At 41.1% G+C, this 15,888-nt stretch overlaps 1 protein-coding gene across 1 annotated transcript in view; it reads left to right on the top strand.

Annotated features, from left to right (window-relative positions):
• Nucleotides 1–15,341, top strand: part of RSBN1L (round spermatid basic protein 1 like) — a 90,459-nt gene extending 75,118 nt beyond the window's left edge. The window contains exons 7-8 of the mRNA XM_065406043.1: nt 14,021–14,129; nt 14,217–15,341. Of these exons, the coding sequence (XP_065262115.1) occupies nt 14,021–14,129; nt 14,217–14,873 (766 nt within the window). The 3' untranslated portion in view covers nt 14,874–15,341. The remainder of the gene's footprint in view (nt 1–14,020; nt 14,130–14,216) is intronic.
• Nucleotides 15,342–15,888: the final 547 nt, after the last annotated feature.

The raw sequence follows: 15,888 nt of genomic DNA, 5'->3' as shown, positions 1-15,888 counted from the left end.
AAGTGCCTAAGCAAGTTAGGAAGCTAACTCCCAGTGGGGGTTTGAAAATCACTCTAAGCACCTATTTATATCTGTAGGCACCTATATACCTTTTAAAGTCTGACTCTGGATCTTTCATGTTTTTAGAATTAGTAGGTATCCTCCTCTTCTTCATGTGTCTGCAGACATCTATTCCACTCATGTGTGCACATGCCCAGCAAACCAAAGCCAGAGAACTTTGTTTAACAGTACACATTGGGGAGGTGCTTGCACCCTTTGGCCCTTGTAGCCCTTCCCAAGACTATTTTAAGTTCAATGCCATATCAACCCCACTCAATTCCTTCCTGGCTTGAGTTGGAGCATTCTGTGTGGTATTTACCTCTCACTTGTTGTGTTAACTCCGTTTTTCCTGTTAGTAGTAATACCCTTAGTGTTCAATTAGTTAGATTAATAGTTTTGTTTTTGCCTGGTGCAGTGCCTTCTCCAAGTAGCAAGAAGCATGTCTCATGTGGGGTAGCCATACCCAATAATGGTCCCCATACTCATTGCTTATTGTGCCTGAGGAAGGGGCATATTTAAATACTCCATATGCAAGTCGTTCACAAAGAGGACATGGTAACTAGAGACTTGCGCCTAAAGCAGCCCCTGATAGAGCAAGCCCACTACGTTTCCAGGATCAGATTGTCTGGCCTCTCCGAGGCCTTTGGTGCTGCTGAGGCTCTGACTCTTCTCCAAGGAGGAGAGGAGACTCTTTATCCTTCCTCTCATCACCTGAGAAAGAAAACTTAGAAAACTGACCATAGTCACTCTAAGGTTCGGGGAGATTCTTCATCCTTGTCTAAGTGGGGTGCTGGCCACAACCAGGTTTCCTTGAGTACACAGGATAGAGCAGGGCACTTTACTCACTCTCCTGTGTCATGGTGAGATCGTTCCAGCACCCCATTGTCGACTCGGTACCATTAGTAGAGCAGCTCTTGAATCTGTTACCAACAACATGGGTCTCGACACTGACCATACTGACTCCACAGGCTTTTCAAGCACCTGCAGATTTACTCTGCCTCTCTGTGCTGGACTTAGCTGTGATACAGGAGTCTTCAGCCGTGGCGGTATCTTCTGTGATCCTTGGACCATCTGGGTTGGTTACCTCAGAATACAGGCTGTTGCAAGTGTTGTCTCTGGCACCATTTAAAAATCAGGCTGAAGAGACAAGACTACTGTCCTTGTTGGCACTGAGGGAACTCTTGTATACTGATTCCATCTTCGACCCTCAGAAACAATGTTGGCTTCTACAGGTCTGATACGGGCTGGAGCTACGAATGCAGTACTGGTCTCTACTTTGATACTGATGTCTATTCTGGTATTGAGTGTTAGTGCTGCCTTAATGACACTGCCAATATTCAAGGCACTGTGACTGCTCTGCCTTCTTCTGTGCCCATATACTGTGCCGATGAGTCAGTCGGGACATGTGATGGCTCCACCAGGCATGGCTCTTCCATTCCTTTTGGATTGTTTGGAGGGTTCCTTGCGTTCAAGTTCAGAGTCAGCTTCCACTTTTTTTTTCATCCAGATACCAAGCTCGAAAGTCTTCAAGATCTTTGGGGGATCATTATTGGTACCAGGATCGGTACCATTCTTGCAATAGAGATAGGGGTTCATAGCCTAGTTCCTACTGGCTCCCAGTGCCATGTCTATTTCCTCCATGGCATTCATGCACTCATTCCAGGGCATGATCATCAAACCCTCTTCCTGTCTCACCTCCTGACCCAACTAGGCTGGAGATGCATACTTAGGGCTGGTCTACACTGGGGGGGAGAATCGATCTAAGATACGCAACTTCAGCTACGCGAATAGCATAGCTGAAGTCGAAGTATCTTAGATCGAATTACCTGGGGTCCACACGGCGCGGGATCGACGGCCACGGCTCCCCCGTCGACTGCGCTACCACCGCTCGCTCTGGTGGAGTTCCGGAGTCGACGGTGAGCGCATTCGGGGATCGATATATCGTGTCTTAACGAGACGCGATATATCGATCCCGGATAAATTGATTGCTACCTGCCAATATGGCGGGTAGTGAAGATATACCCTGAGATTGTGCTCTCTGAGCTGATTCATCTGAGCAGGAGTAAGCAGGATCGCAGCAGATTCCATTGGCCCCCGCTTTCCTCTTCATCTCGTTCATAGGACAGTTCTGCTCTACCAGGTTCCTTCCCTCCTGTGCCTGAGGATTTTAAATTGTATCAGGATCTTCTAAGGTGAATGAATACAACTTTGGGCATTTAGGCACAGTTTTTTTCAGGACAATACCCATACATGAGTAGATATTCTCCAGTGTTTAGTTCCAGAGGGTAGTTCTTCCTATAAATGAAGCACTTTGGCATACTTAGTTTTCTTACTGCCCACAACGAAGTGCGCTGACAAATGGTATTATGTCCCTATGCAGGGTTTTGAGTGCTGCTTCTCACATCCAGCCCTTAACTCTCTGGTTGTAATGGCTGTAAATGACAGATAATGAAGGGAGATTTAAGTCAGTGCTGAAAGACACAGTCTAAAAGGTTGGATTTAATGGGAAGAAAAATTTATTCAACCTCACTTTATGAATATTCATCAATAATTGGCAGGCACTATGTACAAATTTACAGATAAATTACCAGAATCCTCCAGAGACGAGCTTAATGTTTTCGTCGAGGAAGGTCGTTTAATCACTAAGACATCTCTACAGTCAGCACTAGATATCGCGGATGCCTCCAGTATTATGGCCTCAGCTGTAATAATGAGAAGAGCTTTGTGGTTATGGAACTCTGGCATAGCCCCTGAGGCCCAACAAAGCATGGAGGATTTACCAATTGATGGCTTAGTTTTTGTTTTCAGAGAAAATTGGAGAGACATTACACCCTTTAAAAAAAAAAAAAAAAAAAAGACACAAACTACTTTAGGTTCATTGGGAGTGTATATCCCAGCGATAAAGATGTCACTCGGAGTCAGCAACAATAGTAGCAACATTACCGACTACATTCCCAACAGTATTTCCAGCAGTTGGTTTATCGAGATAGAGAGCAGGACTTCTCCAGAAAGAGACGTAAGTTGCAAAGGAGAAGGCCTTCTCATTCTAATTTCAACCAACCAGACCATCCTCCATCAGCTTTGGGCAAGCAGTTAATTTGACTCTCCTAGTGAGGACATCATTCTAGGTGAGATCTTCTCGACCATATCTCCTCTGTTTGGGGACAGCCTCTCCTGCTTTTTCAGTGATTGGGAAGCAATAACTAATCACAAGTTGGTCCTATGCACTGTGAGGTCAGGTTATGCCATCCAATTCCTGTCCATACCTCTTTCCCACCCACCTATCTCGTGCCTCTTCAGGGACAACTCTCGTGAGTCCCTGTTCATTCGGAAGCCATAGAGGAAGTTCCCCGTCAGCACGGAGGATAGGGATTCTACTGCTACTTTTGATTCCCCAAGCCCATGTCTTCCTGTACCTAGACGATTGGCTAATGGGGGGCAAATCAGAAGATCCAAGTCCTCCATCATGTCCAGCTCACGTTGGATCTGGGCTGATTTTGATTAAAGAAAAGTTGTTTAATTCCAACACAAAAAATCAAGTTCATTGGGCCCTACTAAACTCTACGAGTGTGAGGGCCTTTCTCCGAAGAAAATCCGAAGAAGTGGGTATTCACCCACGAAAGCTCATGCTCCAATACGTCTGTTAGTCTATAAGGTGCCACAGGACTCTTTGCTGCTTTTACAGATCCAGACTAACACGGCTACCCCTTTGATACTCTCCCTCAAGAGCGATTCAGAACAGTTCATCACCTATCTCTACCTTCAATCTCACGCTTCAGCTACAGTCCATGTGTGCCTGAGGTTACTAGGTAGGGTTGCCAACTTTGGTTGGACAAATTCCTGGAGATTTCATCATATGACATAATCTAATTAAAGATTAATCTTTAATTCCTGGAGACTCCAGGTCAATCCTGGGGGGTTGGCAACCTTATTACTAGGCCATGTGGCTCCATGCAGTTACGTACTCCAGCATGCAAGATTGTGCCTTTGTCCTTTTCAATTTTGGTTGAAGTTGCCTATCACCTGAATGTCAGTCTTTGGACAGCCTTGTGTGAGTGCCACCGGCAACTCTGAAGACCCTGCAATGGTGGACAGATCCAATCAATGTTTGTGAAGGTGTTCTCTTTGACCATCCTACACAATAGGTTGGCGAGAACATCTGGAAACATTGAAACTTTGAGGTTTGTGGATAGAACAGGAAGCATCTCTTCTTATAAACATCCTGGAGCTTCAAGCCATTTGCAATGCGTGCTATGCCTTTTGGATATAGATCAAGGGCACAGTGGTTCATATCCTCACCGACAATACCACCGCAATATATTATGTGAACAAGCATGGAGAATCCCACTCCAGCCATCTTTGTCAGGAAGCAATGAAGTTTTGTCAATTGTGTATCAGGGAAGATATCATTCTTACAGCTGCTCACTTGCCAGGTGCTCAGTGTCACTTGGCTGATCACCTCAGCAGGAACTTTTCCCAGAATCTCAAAAGAGTGGCGTGCTGAGGTCCATTTTGAAGGAATGGGGCATTCCAATGATCGACCTATTTGCAATGAAAGACAAGAAGTGCAGTCAGTTTTTGCTCCTGAGCAGGTTTCAGTCCAGCCTTATTAACTGACCCCTTCCATTTGAATTGGAGATTGGCACTGATGTATGCCTTCCTCCCCACACTTCCCCCTCACTCATTTCCTAGATGATTCTCATGCTGAAGCTGGATCATGCCAAGATGATACTCATTGCGCCAGCTTGACCGAGACAGTGTTAGTTTTCCAACCTTCACAGTCTGACTTCCCAGATCTATTTTCCTCATTCCTGACCTGCTGACACAATGCCACAGTCAGATATGGCATCCAATGCTGAGCAGTCCGTATCTGATGGCATGTATGCTGCATGGTTAAATGAGCAAGTCCTGCTTAATAGTAGAAAACTTTCTACTAGGGCTACCTATTTGGCTAAGTGGGAAGTGTTTTTTGGTTTGGTCATTGGCTTGGGGAATTTAGCCAATGCTAGTATGTATTCAAGACATTTTGGATTACCTGTTGCATCTTAAGTTCTCAAGTCCGTCGCTCAGCTTGGTGAGGGTCCACTTAGCAATGAACTTAACATTTCATCCTCTGATCCAAGGGAAGTTGGTATTTTTCAATTGCATTGTAGTTAGATTTCTGAAAGGTGTTGTCCACCTCTTTCCACTTGTAAAAGAAGAGTCCTTTGCGGGACCTTGATACTGTACTGGCTGCCCTCAGGGGTCCTCTGTTTGAGCCCCTAGCCACTTGCTGTGTCTCTACGTACCAAAAGACAGCTTTTCTTGTTGCCATAACTTCTACAAGGAGAGCTACTGATCTGTAGGCCTTCATGGCACAGCGTCTGTATATGATCAGTTTTTCTAAGGCCAGGTGGCCTAAGTTTTTGTCTGAAGTGGTGTCACAATTTCACCTTAACCAAACCATATAGTTACCTCTATTTTTTCCTAAGCCTGTCTCAAATGCAGATGAACAGTGACTTCATTCCTTGGTGGTTTCTGCACACACTGTTTCCAGATGGATTACCACAGCATATGGGGTAACTCAGGCCACACCTCCATGACCACAGAGACTGGTGGCTTATTTGACAGGGGATCAAGCACCTTTTGTTGTGCTTCTCAGTGACTTTTCTATATTGGACTTCCACTGGGTCACTACCTGGTCTTCCACACACATTTTTACCAAGCATTATGCTATTACGATGGCATCTAGATCAGACACAGAATTTGGACAGGCAGTTCTTGCAGTTATTTAAGAAGACTCTGAGCTACACTTGCATTAATTACTTGAGTCATCTGAGTGGAATACACATCTGCAACCACTTGAAAAAAGAAAAAATGGTTTACGTGTACTGTAACAATTGTTCAAGATATGGGTGCAGAGGTTTATTCCAGGACCCATCCTCTCTGCATTGGAGTCTCCCATCTTAAGATTCTGGTGCGAAGAAACCTGAGGGGAGTCGGGGTGGTGCCACCCTTAAATAGCCATGGAAGGGGCTATGAGGACCAGAGGGTGCGAGTTCAGTTCCCAGGGGTACAGTTAAGCAGAGTTCTCCAAAGCTTCAGTGTGCTGGGCATGCACATATCAGAATGTAATACATGTCTGCACCTACATCTCAAAGAACAACAGTTACAGTACACCTGCTTTTATTAATAGATGGAAGAGTAAAACTAGCTTTCAGCTCCCTGTTAGTTTCTCAGCTTTGAATAGCTAGTCCAAATAAAGAAAATATTCTCTCTACATCTGCTAGATAAGCTGAAACCAAAAATAATTAAGGCTAAAGCTTTTCTCCACAACAGAAACTGAAAGTACAGACACTTGAAAAAATGTAAATACCACCCATTCCTTCATTATGAACACTGAATATGATTTAGTAACTTAATACAGTACATGACATTGTAATACGTTTATAAAGCTTGAGTTGACCTCAGAAGATGTTTTCCCCAAGCTCTGTATATAGTTTAAAAAGTAGCACCCTTTAACTTCTTAAACTTTGAGTAGGGGTCATTGATGTAGCATATTTTTTATTTACTTAAAATGATTTTAATAATTATAGTAAGTTTAGGCCCTGACATAGGTTGTCATGATTTCAAATTTAATTTTAAATAGGTTTGTTTATCATCAGTCTTTATCTACCCTGCTGCCTCTGGAACTTGGAAGCCAGAGAGGCTGCGGTGCAGGCGGGAATCCTGGTCATCTGTACATTGAACACAGTGACGGAATTTGTTCTTCCAGTTTTCTTTTTAAATTGTTTATTCCCAGTGAATAAACATCCTTAATAACTGTTTTTATAGCCAAAAAGCATTATCTGTCAGTTATGGTGTGACAGGCATTTCACAGTTTGGTCCTTTGTGTTGTACATAAGTTGCTTCTATTCCATGTTGACATGTATGCTGCCCAGTGATTGTTCAGCAGAAGTCCAGATTTTATGTTCCTGTTATTTCTAATGTTTAAACAAAAAAATACAGAAAAATACTCTTCAGGCCACCATAATGTGTCATGAAACAAAAGAACAAACTTACAATTCCAATTTATTTAAAATCGTTTTGCAGGTCATCTTTAAGCTTCTATCAGGGAAAGAAGGCAAGTATGTATGCAACTCTGTGGGAGGGGAAGAAACTTGCCTTTACCCAGAGTGTCTAAATATCCTAGGTAATATACTGTCTTGGGATTCCAATGTCCTCAGTGTAATTCTTTTCTGAAATAGAACGATCAAAAAGAATAACCCTTCATCCACTGTTGTCTTTGATACCTTTCTGCTTCCTGTCCAGTACATCTCAAGCTATGCATTTTTTGCCAGAGGGAACTTGGGTATTAGCTGTATTGACCTATTTCTAAATTATCCTTATACAACAATTGGTAATGTTCAGGTGGTAAGATGGCAAGGGAGTTGACTGCTTGATAAGATAATAGAAGAATATTCATTTATGGATTTTTAAGACCAGGAGTGATTATTATGATTATCTAGTTTGCCTTCTTGTTTTGTATGATTTTTCATTTAAAAAAAAAATCAGCTTGTCTTTCTTTCTTTTAGAAAGATCAGGAATATTATGTTGTGCCATGGCTTCCCTAGTTTTGTGAAAGGATTTATTGGAATTTGTGAACTCTTCATATTTAACTGAAATGGTGGGAGTATTTGAATCTTTAACAAAGATATCCTTTCTCCCAGGTGTTCATTAGGTATTAGAATTGTAAATGTTAATAAAAATAACTTAAAACAGCCCAACACATTTCTTTGCCTTTAAGTTACTCAGCTTTCAGTCTTGAGATTTCACTAGTTATTCAGTCACCATAGTGTCTTTCAGGGTAGACAAGATCAGAATTTCTGAAGAGGCAGTAAAAAAATACTTTTTGTGGAGGGGGGAGAGAGACACAACATTAAACTTCCATAGCTTCATTATACATCATTATGAACAAAAAAAGTACAAAAATCCTATTTTTTTTTCTTTTGCAAGCCATCTATAAAGTTTTTAGATTTATTCCATTGTTTGGCTTATTTACTTGGATATACACAAATTATTAAAAAGCACCCATCTAGGCAACCTTGACAAACTTTTTAAAACTCACAAATAAATAAACAGACTTGTCATTTTTCCCAGATATATTAACCCAGAAACAACAAAATAATTACATACACAAAAAAATGCATTAAAGAATGTTAATATTGCAAAGTCAAGCACTCAAAGATTAGGAAATGCCAGAATTGAGGTTGCCTGTGGGATTTTCAGTTTATGGCCTTGGATGGATTTTTCACAGGGACAGTAAGGGTATGTCTACACTGCAATGTAAACCCAGGATTAGTGGGACTCGAGTCAACTGACCTGTGGTAGGGAACCCTGGATTTGAGCATCTATATTGTATTTTAACCCTATGTTAAGAGTTTGCTAACCCTTGCTCGAACCTAGGGCTCTAGCGTCCACGCTGCAGTGCACAGACATCAAAGTAACCACATCTGAATCCCTAGCATTTCCCTCCCATCCACCCCCCCTCACTCCCCAAATGTGGCTGCTCTAGCCATAGGACTGTAGTACATTGTGGGAAAACTTTACTGCCCACCCTGCATGTTACCAGGAAGCAGCTCGCTTTGCAAAAGGCTTGATCAGTTTGCTCTCCATTGCAAACCCAGGAGGCTCTCTGATAGTGCGCTTGCAGATCAGTGATCAGAAGAGAATGGATTAATGCTGACCTGAGCTGCTGCCTTTTGGAAATGGGAGGGTGGGGGGAGGAAGGGGACTTCCATTTTCAGTAGAGTTTGTTTGGATAGAAAGGACTAAGGAAGTTGTCCCATGGAATTGTGGGATACTTCTGACTGATTCCTGGGACCTAAGTCAAGCGGGGCTGCATCTACACTGCAAAGCAACAGGGCTCGGACCCTGGGTCCTGGCTTAACTCGAGCTCAGAACTTCCAGCTCTGCAGGGTCCAAGTCCTGGGTTAGCAGTGTAGATGCAAGTGGGTTAGGCTTGAGCCTGAGCTGAAGCACTGGCTTATGTTGCAGTGTATATATACACCAAAAAACACCTCTCTGACTCTAGAGCAGTGATTTTCAACCTTTTAACATTTGCGGACCCCTTAATTATAGGTGTCATGGCCTATAGAAATTACATCATTTATTACAAAAATGATTAAAGACTGAAATGAGCTTTCTATAAAGCATTCTCTTCTTTTAAATCTTTTTTATTCTTAGGTATGTGTTTTTTATCATTTTTATACTTTGTAAAAGAAAACATTAATCTTTTTGATGAAACATTAAAGTTGAGCTAAACCACAAGTCAGAAAATGGAGTTAAAATTCACACTAAAATTAATTCTGCCCTGTTTCATGTGTGGGGGCGTGTGCACACATCCACATTGTAACAGATGTCTCATTACATGAACACAAAGCTTATTTAGTAATAAATAAATCTACGGAGCATTTTGAAAGGCTTTAGAAAGAGAAACAGTTGATGCTTTGAATTGCAGATTGTCCAGTTTGAGTAGTTGTATAATGAGATCATGTAAATGCATAAAGCAACAAGATAAAGTTAAGGCCACTATGGGAACCTTAGCATTGAGTTGTCTGAATTTTTAAATCGTGTAAAAATAGTGTCACTTTTTTCATTTCACTCTGAAGTTTATGATGCTCAGGAGTGAGGGATAAAAATGCGACTTCATTTGTATCTGAAAATGGAGATGACACTTCTTCATTTTGACTGACTAACTTGTAATAATTAGAGGTTTCCAAAGGGTCAGAACATAACCTATTAATATTTTAGAACTGAGTTAGTTATTGTAATTGGGCTGTTTTGATTGAAGGATGCTTGTAGGTGCTTTTCACTTCTTGTATATTTAAAAAGTTGTCTAAAGTGTCAGAGCCACAGGCAGTTGCTCTTTTTATTTTTAATGTATGTATATGATCACATATCTTTCAAATTAGAATCATAGAACCAGAGGATTAGAAGGGGCCACAGTTGTCATCTAGTCTAACCCCCTACCAAGATTCAGGATTTGTTGTGTCTAAACCATCGAAGACAGATGGCTATCCAGTCTCTTTTTGAAAACCTCCAGTGAAGGAGATTCCATGACTTCTCTAGGCAGTTAGTTCCATAGTCATACTGTTCATAGAGTTAGGAAGTTTTCCTGAGATTTACTCTAAATCTGCTATGCTGTAGTTTGAACCTATTGCCCCTTTAGTCCTGCCCTCTGTGGCAAGAGAACAGTTTTTCTCCATCTTTCTTATGGAAGCCTTTCAGGCTATCCAAAGACCACTATCATGTTCCCCCTTAATCTCCTCTTTTCCAAACTAAACATATCCATTTCTTTCAGCTTTTGCTCATATGGCTTGCATTCCATCCCTTTGATCATTTTTGTCACTCACTTCTGGATCTTTTCCAGTTTCTCTACATCCTTCCTATACATTGGTGACCAAAATTGGACACAGTACTCCAGCTGAAGCCTAACTAGGGCTGAGTGGTACTATCACCTCCTGTGACTTGCATGCTGTACCTCTGTTAATGCAACCCAAAATTGCATTTGCTTTTTTGGAATAACATCGTATTGTTGATTCATGTTGAGTTTGTGATCCGCCACGACTCCCAGATCCTGCTCAGCAGTGCTGATGCCAAGCCTGTTATCCCCCATTCTGTATCTGTGTGTTTTTTGTTTTTTTTTCTTCCTTAAGTGTAGCACCTCACATTTGTTTTTGTTGAAGTTCATTCTGGTGTCTATAGTCCAATTTATCAAGATCCTGTTGAATTTTAGTTCTGTCCTCCAAGTATTTGCATCCCCCCACAACACCCTCCCCCACCATGTACAAATTTGATCAGTAAGCTCTCTTTTCCTACAACCAGATCATTAATAAAAATGACCCAGAACAGATCCCCGTGGAACCCCACTTGAAACCTCTTTCTAATCTGACATCATTCCATTAATAGCCACTCTTTGTGGTTGTTTAACCAATTATGTATCCCCTTAATGGTAATTCTACCAAGCCCATGTTTCTCCAGCTTACTTATGAGAATGTCATGTGGGACTGTGTCCGAAGCCTTGCTAAAATCCAGGTATCTTATGGCCACCGCAACCAATAACCTTGTCAAAGGTGGAAATCAGTTTGGTTTGGCATAATTTGTTCTTGGTAAATCCTGGCTGCTAGAGATCACCCCTTCATCCTCCAGGTATTTGCAAATGGAATATTTTATCCAAGTAGCTTCCCAGGTATCAAGGTCAAACTGACTGGTCTTTAGTTCCCTGGCTCCTCCTTTCCCCCCTTTTTAAAGATGCACTATATTAGCCCTTCTCCGGTCGTCTGGGACCTCTCCTGTCATCCAATTTGTGTTGTAAGCTTTGGAAATTCTCATTACAGTACTGTCAGTGTCTAAATTTCATAAGGGAACATCCTAGTTTAGCACAGAATTTGTAATTTGGTGTTTTAATGTAATGATGTAGGTTACATACCTGACTAATTCACTATTCTGTTAAATAAAACAAACAAAACCAACTTGATATAAATGTTCAGATTAGCTGTTTCATAGCTGAGATTGCAAGTTATTGAAGAAAAACAGCACATGGCCTAAACATTTGTTATCTCAGTTTTAAATTAACTGTAAATTTTAGTCTACCAACTCTTTGGAACTTAGAGTAGCTCCATGTGTTAGTCACCAAGTAATTAGAAACAAAGATCAATTAAAGGGACACAATCAGCTTTTTTTTTTTTAAATAATTGACTTCTTCTTTTTTTTTTTTTTTTTTTTTTTTTAAGTCCAAGGTGTTTCAGCACCTATTAAATACATCCTGAATTAAAAACAAAAACTTTTTTTATAGAAGGTGTTTTTGCCTCCCCTATTCTTCAATAGTCTTTACACCAAGAGAGAAACAATTAAATTAACTGTTAGGTTGCTGTTTCTTAGACTTTTGAAAGTTGAGCCCTCATTCAGAAACCAATTATGCCCCTCTTCAACTATGCCACGTTAGCAGGGCATTAGAGGGGAAACTTGAACTGACACTGTTCCATATCTTCGTCTGCCCCCTTCCACAGAAAGTGCCTTGCAACCCTGCAAGGGAGATGCAGTTTGTGTTTTTGACAATACTTAATGCAGCATTTCCCGTCGCACAGGGAAGATGTTTTCAGTAACTTAGTTACAGTAATCCTGTTAATTGCAACTCCAGTATGCACAACATTTTACACCAGAAATTATTTTCAGGTAGACATTGTTCCTATACATCAGGCAGGCGGGATGTGCTGGCCGCCGCTTCCCGCAGCCCCCATTGTCCTGGAACGGCGAACCATGGCCAGTGGGAGCCGCGATCGGCCAAACCTGCTGATGCTGCAGGTAAACAAACCATCCTGGCCCACCAGCGGATCTCCCTGATGGGCTGTGTGCCAAAGGTTGCCGATCCCTGCTATGCATATTTCCACAACCAGTCGCTTCGTGTTATTACAGAATAGAACAGACAGACACTTCAACAATTACTTTTGTCTTCAATATATACCTAGAAACCTCTACTAAATCTCCTCCCCCCATCAGTGTAATATTTGAATATCATCCAATTCCTCTCATCCTTTCTACCCTATAGGAGAAATAGCATGAGTAGCGTGTGTGTGTGTGTATGTATGCTGTTGAAGGAGAGCTGAGTTTTGGATTCAGATGTGAAAGTAATAAGGAACATGGTAAGTCTTGCTTTTTGTGAGAGTGGGTTCCATTATCTGGAGTCCAGCTTCTGTGAAAATTCTCTCCTGTGTTCTTGAGCCTCTTCCCTATGGTTGACAGTTTCATGGTTTAATTGAATGATGCAGCTATTGTGGGAAGTCATGGTTGTGGGATGAGAGGTGAACTTGCATGGAGGGTTTTGAATATTAGGACAGTAATGAGGTACTGGACTCTGAATTCAACAGGGAGTAGAAGGAAAGGGCAGAGCACCAGAGCAAGGCACTCACCACAACTTGAGCTAATCAGACAGTCTGCTGTATTCATTGTGTGCCTTCATTCTATTTGAGTTACAGTAATCAAATCCTAGGGGTCACAAATGCATGGATCACTGTGGCCAGGTCTGTGCCTGATGTACAATCTTCTGGCCAGATGCCAATAGAAATGTGGATTTTTGCAGGGTTGGCTCTTTGGACTCTGCTCTGTGTGACCAAAGGACCCTACAGCTGCAGACTGACTTAATCTGAGGTTATCTCCCCCCCCCCCCCCCGGGGGGGGGGGCATGTTATAAAGGAGATAAGTTCTTCCCTCTTTTCAGCATTACCTCAGTCTTGCATAGATTGTTTTGTCCTGCTACTTTCATCCAGGTGATGATTCACCTAGGCTTTGAGAAAGCTGGGAGATGATGCTGGTCACATTTGGCATAAAAGAAATGTGGAGCTGGATGTTGACCATCAACTTTTAGTATCTCAGCCCATGTTATCTCTCCAGTTCTCCCAGAGGCTAAACAATACAGGGGAGATGATTGAACCTTGTAGGATTCCATAGGGGACAGCTTTTGAGATGAATAGTTGCCCATAAATAAGTGTCTCTGTGTTTGGCCAGAAGCATGTCAGAATATTTCTCTCCATCCCTAGGGCAACTTTAAAGGTGGGACACAAGTATTTGGTGATATTCCCTTGTCATTGTACAGAAGGAAGTCCTTTATCAGAGCAACAAGTGCTCTGTCTGTACCATTCTCTATCTTGACAGTCTGTTAGAAGAACATACTGGAACATCTAACCTCTGCCTTTCTTCATGATGAAAGACAGTCACTGTTGGTGGCACTGGTAGAAACTGGTTAACTGAATTATATTCCTGAGTGTGGTTAGTGTGTTGTAGCTGAAGAGCTAGTTACTAACAGGCTTTTTCAAATTTCTTTTCAAACTTGTGTTGTAAAATATTAGATTCTGTTTGCTTTGTTCTTGCTACAGAGACTAACAAAGTCTGTAGCAATTTAAATTGTGGCCCTGACTCTGCTTATTATTATTATTATTTATTTATTTATTTATTTATTTTGTAGGCCTGAGCAACCTCGTATAACCAAAGATGTAATTTGTTTTCATGCTGAAGATTTCTTAGAGGTAGTTCAGCGAATGCAATTAGATTTGCATGAGCCTCCACTCTCACAGGTAAGCTTATTGAGAATTATTAATCATGAATATTTCTCATGTTTTAGAATAGATTTTTCATCTTTATTCTTATTTTTCCTCCTTCAGTGTGTCCAGTGGGTTGATGATGCAAAACTTAACCAACTGCGAAGGGAAGGCATTCGATATGCTAGGATTCAATTATATGATAATGACATTTATTTTATTCCAAGGAATGTTGTGCACCAGTTCAAGACAGTTTCAGCTGTTTGCAGTTTGGCTTGGCACATTCGGCTCAAGCTATATCATTCAGAGGGAGATGTTTCTCAAAATGCAAGCACCTATGAAGCAGGCACATCTGCAGACCCCATGTCTTCGGTTATTGGACTTCAGACTGACAACATAATCTGTACAATAAGCAAAAATACCTCCGAAGACACCAAATTTTCAGATACGCTGCAAACTAAATATGTACAGCAGGAATTCACACAGATAAAACATGAACTTATTGCATCTCACCGAATTAAAGAGGAATCCATGAATGTTAATCTTCCTGAGAAGACATTGGCACCTAATGATATGGAATGTCAGAATGTTAAAGGAAAATTTGATAATATTGAATTGACAGGATTTAAGTGTGAAGTGGACTCTAAATTTGAACCTGGCAACAACGACTTACAGGATAAGTTGTGCTCTGGAAGTCACATAAGTCTGTATGATACAAGACAACAGGGTTCAACATATCCAAATCTGCATGGACAAAGAGAAGATGACTTTTTGTGCTAAGTTTGTACATATCGTTTTAAATTCCTTTTTAAACTGAATGACGTAATAATGTAAAGATTCATAAATTCTGTGAGGCAAGCTTGTGACTTGCCCTCACATCTGTTACAGAAAATAGTTTATGTAGCTTTGTAACATTCCTCAGTGCCTGTCCATAACTGTGAAGTATCAAAGCACTTAGGGCCAGATGCACTGTAAACACTGCAGGTTTAACATAAAGAAGTCTTTAAATAATTTGAGTTGTAGGTTTTAGAGTAGAGCTGACATTTAACATATATATTTTTTGTAAGATGAGCCAGAATTCTTTTTGACAATTCCAGGCTTTTCCATAGAGCTTATTTATACCAATTTTTTTCATTTTAAATGTGTCAGCACTGTAGTGTAAATAGCTTTTTTAAAAAATCTTTTTAGTGTGATTTATACTGAAATGTGAGCCGCTTAATAAAGGTTCAGAATAACAAATTGGTTTTACTTTTGGGTCAGCAAAAAAGAACAACTCAGTTACACAACAGTTTAAAGAGGCAGTTTATCTACTTGTGCTGTACTTGCTGAAAGACCCAGTTGTGCCCTTGCTTGTTTCTGGAATGAGGAGCTGCAGCGGACAGACAGATAGCATGGGGCATTCTGTGTTTGTAACGAAAGATCAGTCTGAATGCCCTCTACAGGACTACTTGCAGCTGCTTGTTAAAAGTGTACCACGCACTCCTTAGTGCCTGCTGGCAGATGAACAGGAGAGGCACAGCCTTATACACCGGGGTAGGCAACCTTTCAGAAGTGGTGTGCCGAGTCTTCATTTATTCACTCTAATTTTAAGATTTCACGTGCCAGTCATACATTTTAACATTTTTAGAAGGTCTCTTTCTATAAGTCTATAATATATAACTAAGCTATTGTTGTATGTAAAGTAAATAAGGGTTTTAAAATGTTTAAGAAGCTTCATTTAAAATTAAATTAAAATGCTGAGCAGCCGCCCCCCCCCCCCCCGGATCGGTGGCCAGGACCCCAGGCAGTGTGAGAG

This window comes from Emys orbicularis, chromosome 1, assembly GCF_028017835.1.
Source record: "Emys orbicularis isolate rEmyOrb1 chromosome 1, rEmyOrb1.hap1, whole genome shotgun sequence".
NCBI lineage: Eukaryota > Metazoa > Chordata > Testudines > Emydidae > Emys > Emys orbicularis.
Note: the sequence above shows the minus strand (reverse complement) of the source record. Positions and strands in the feature narration are given on the sequence as shown.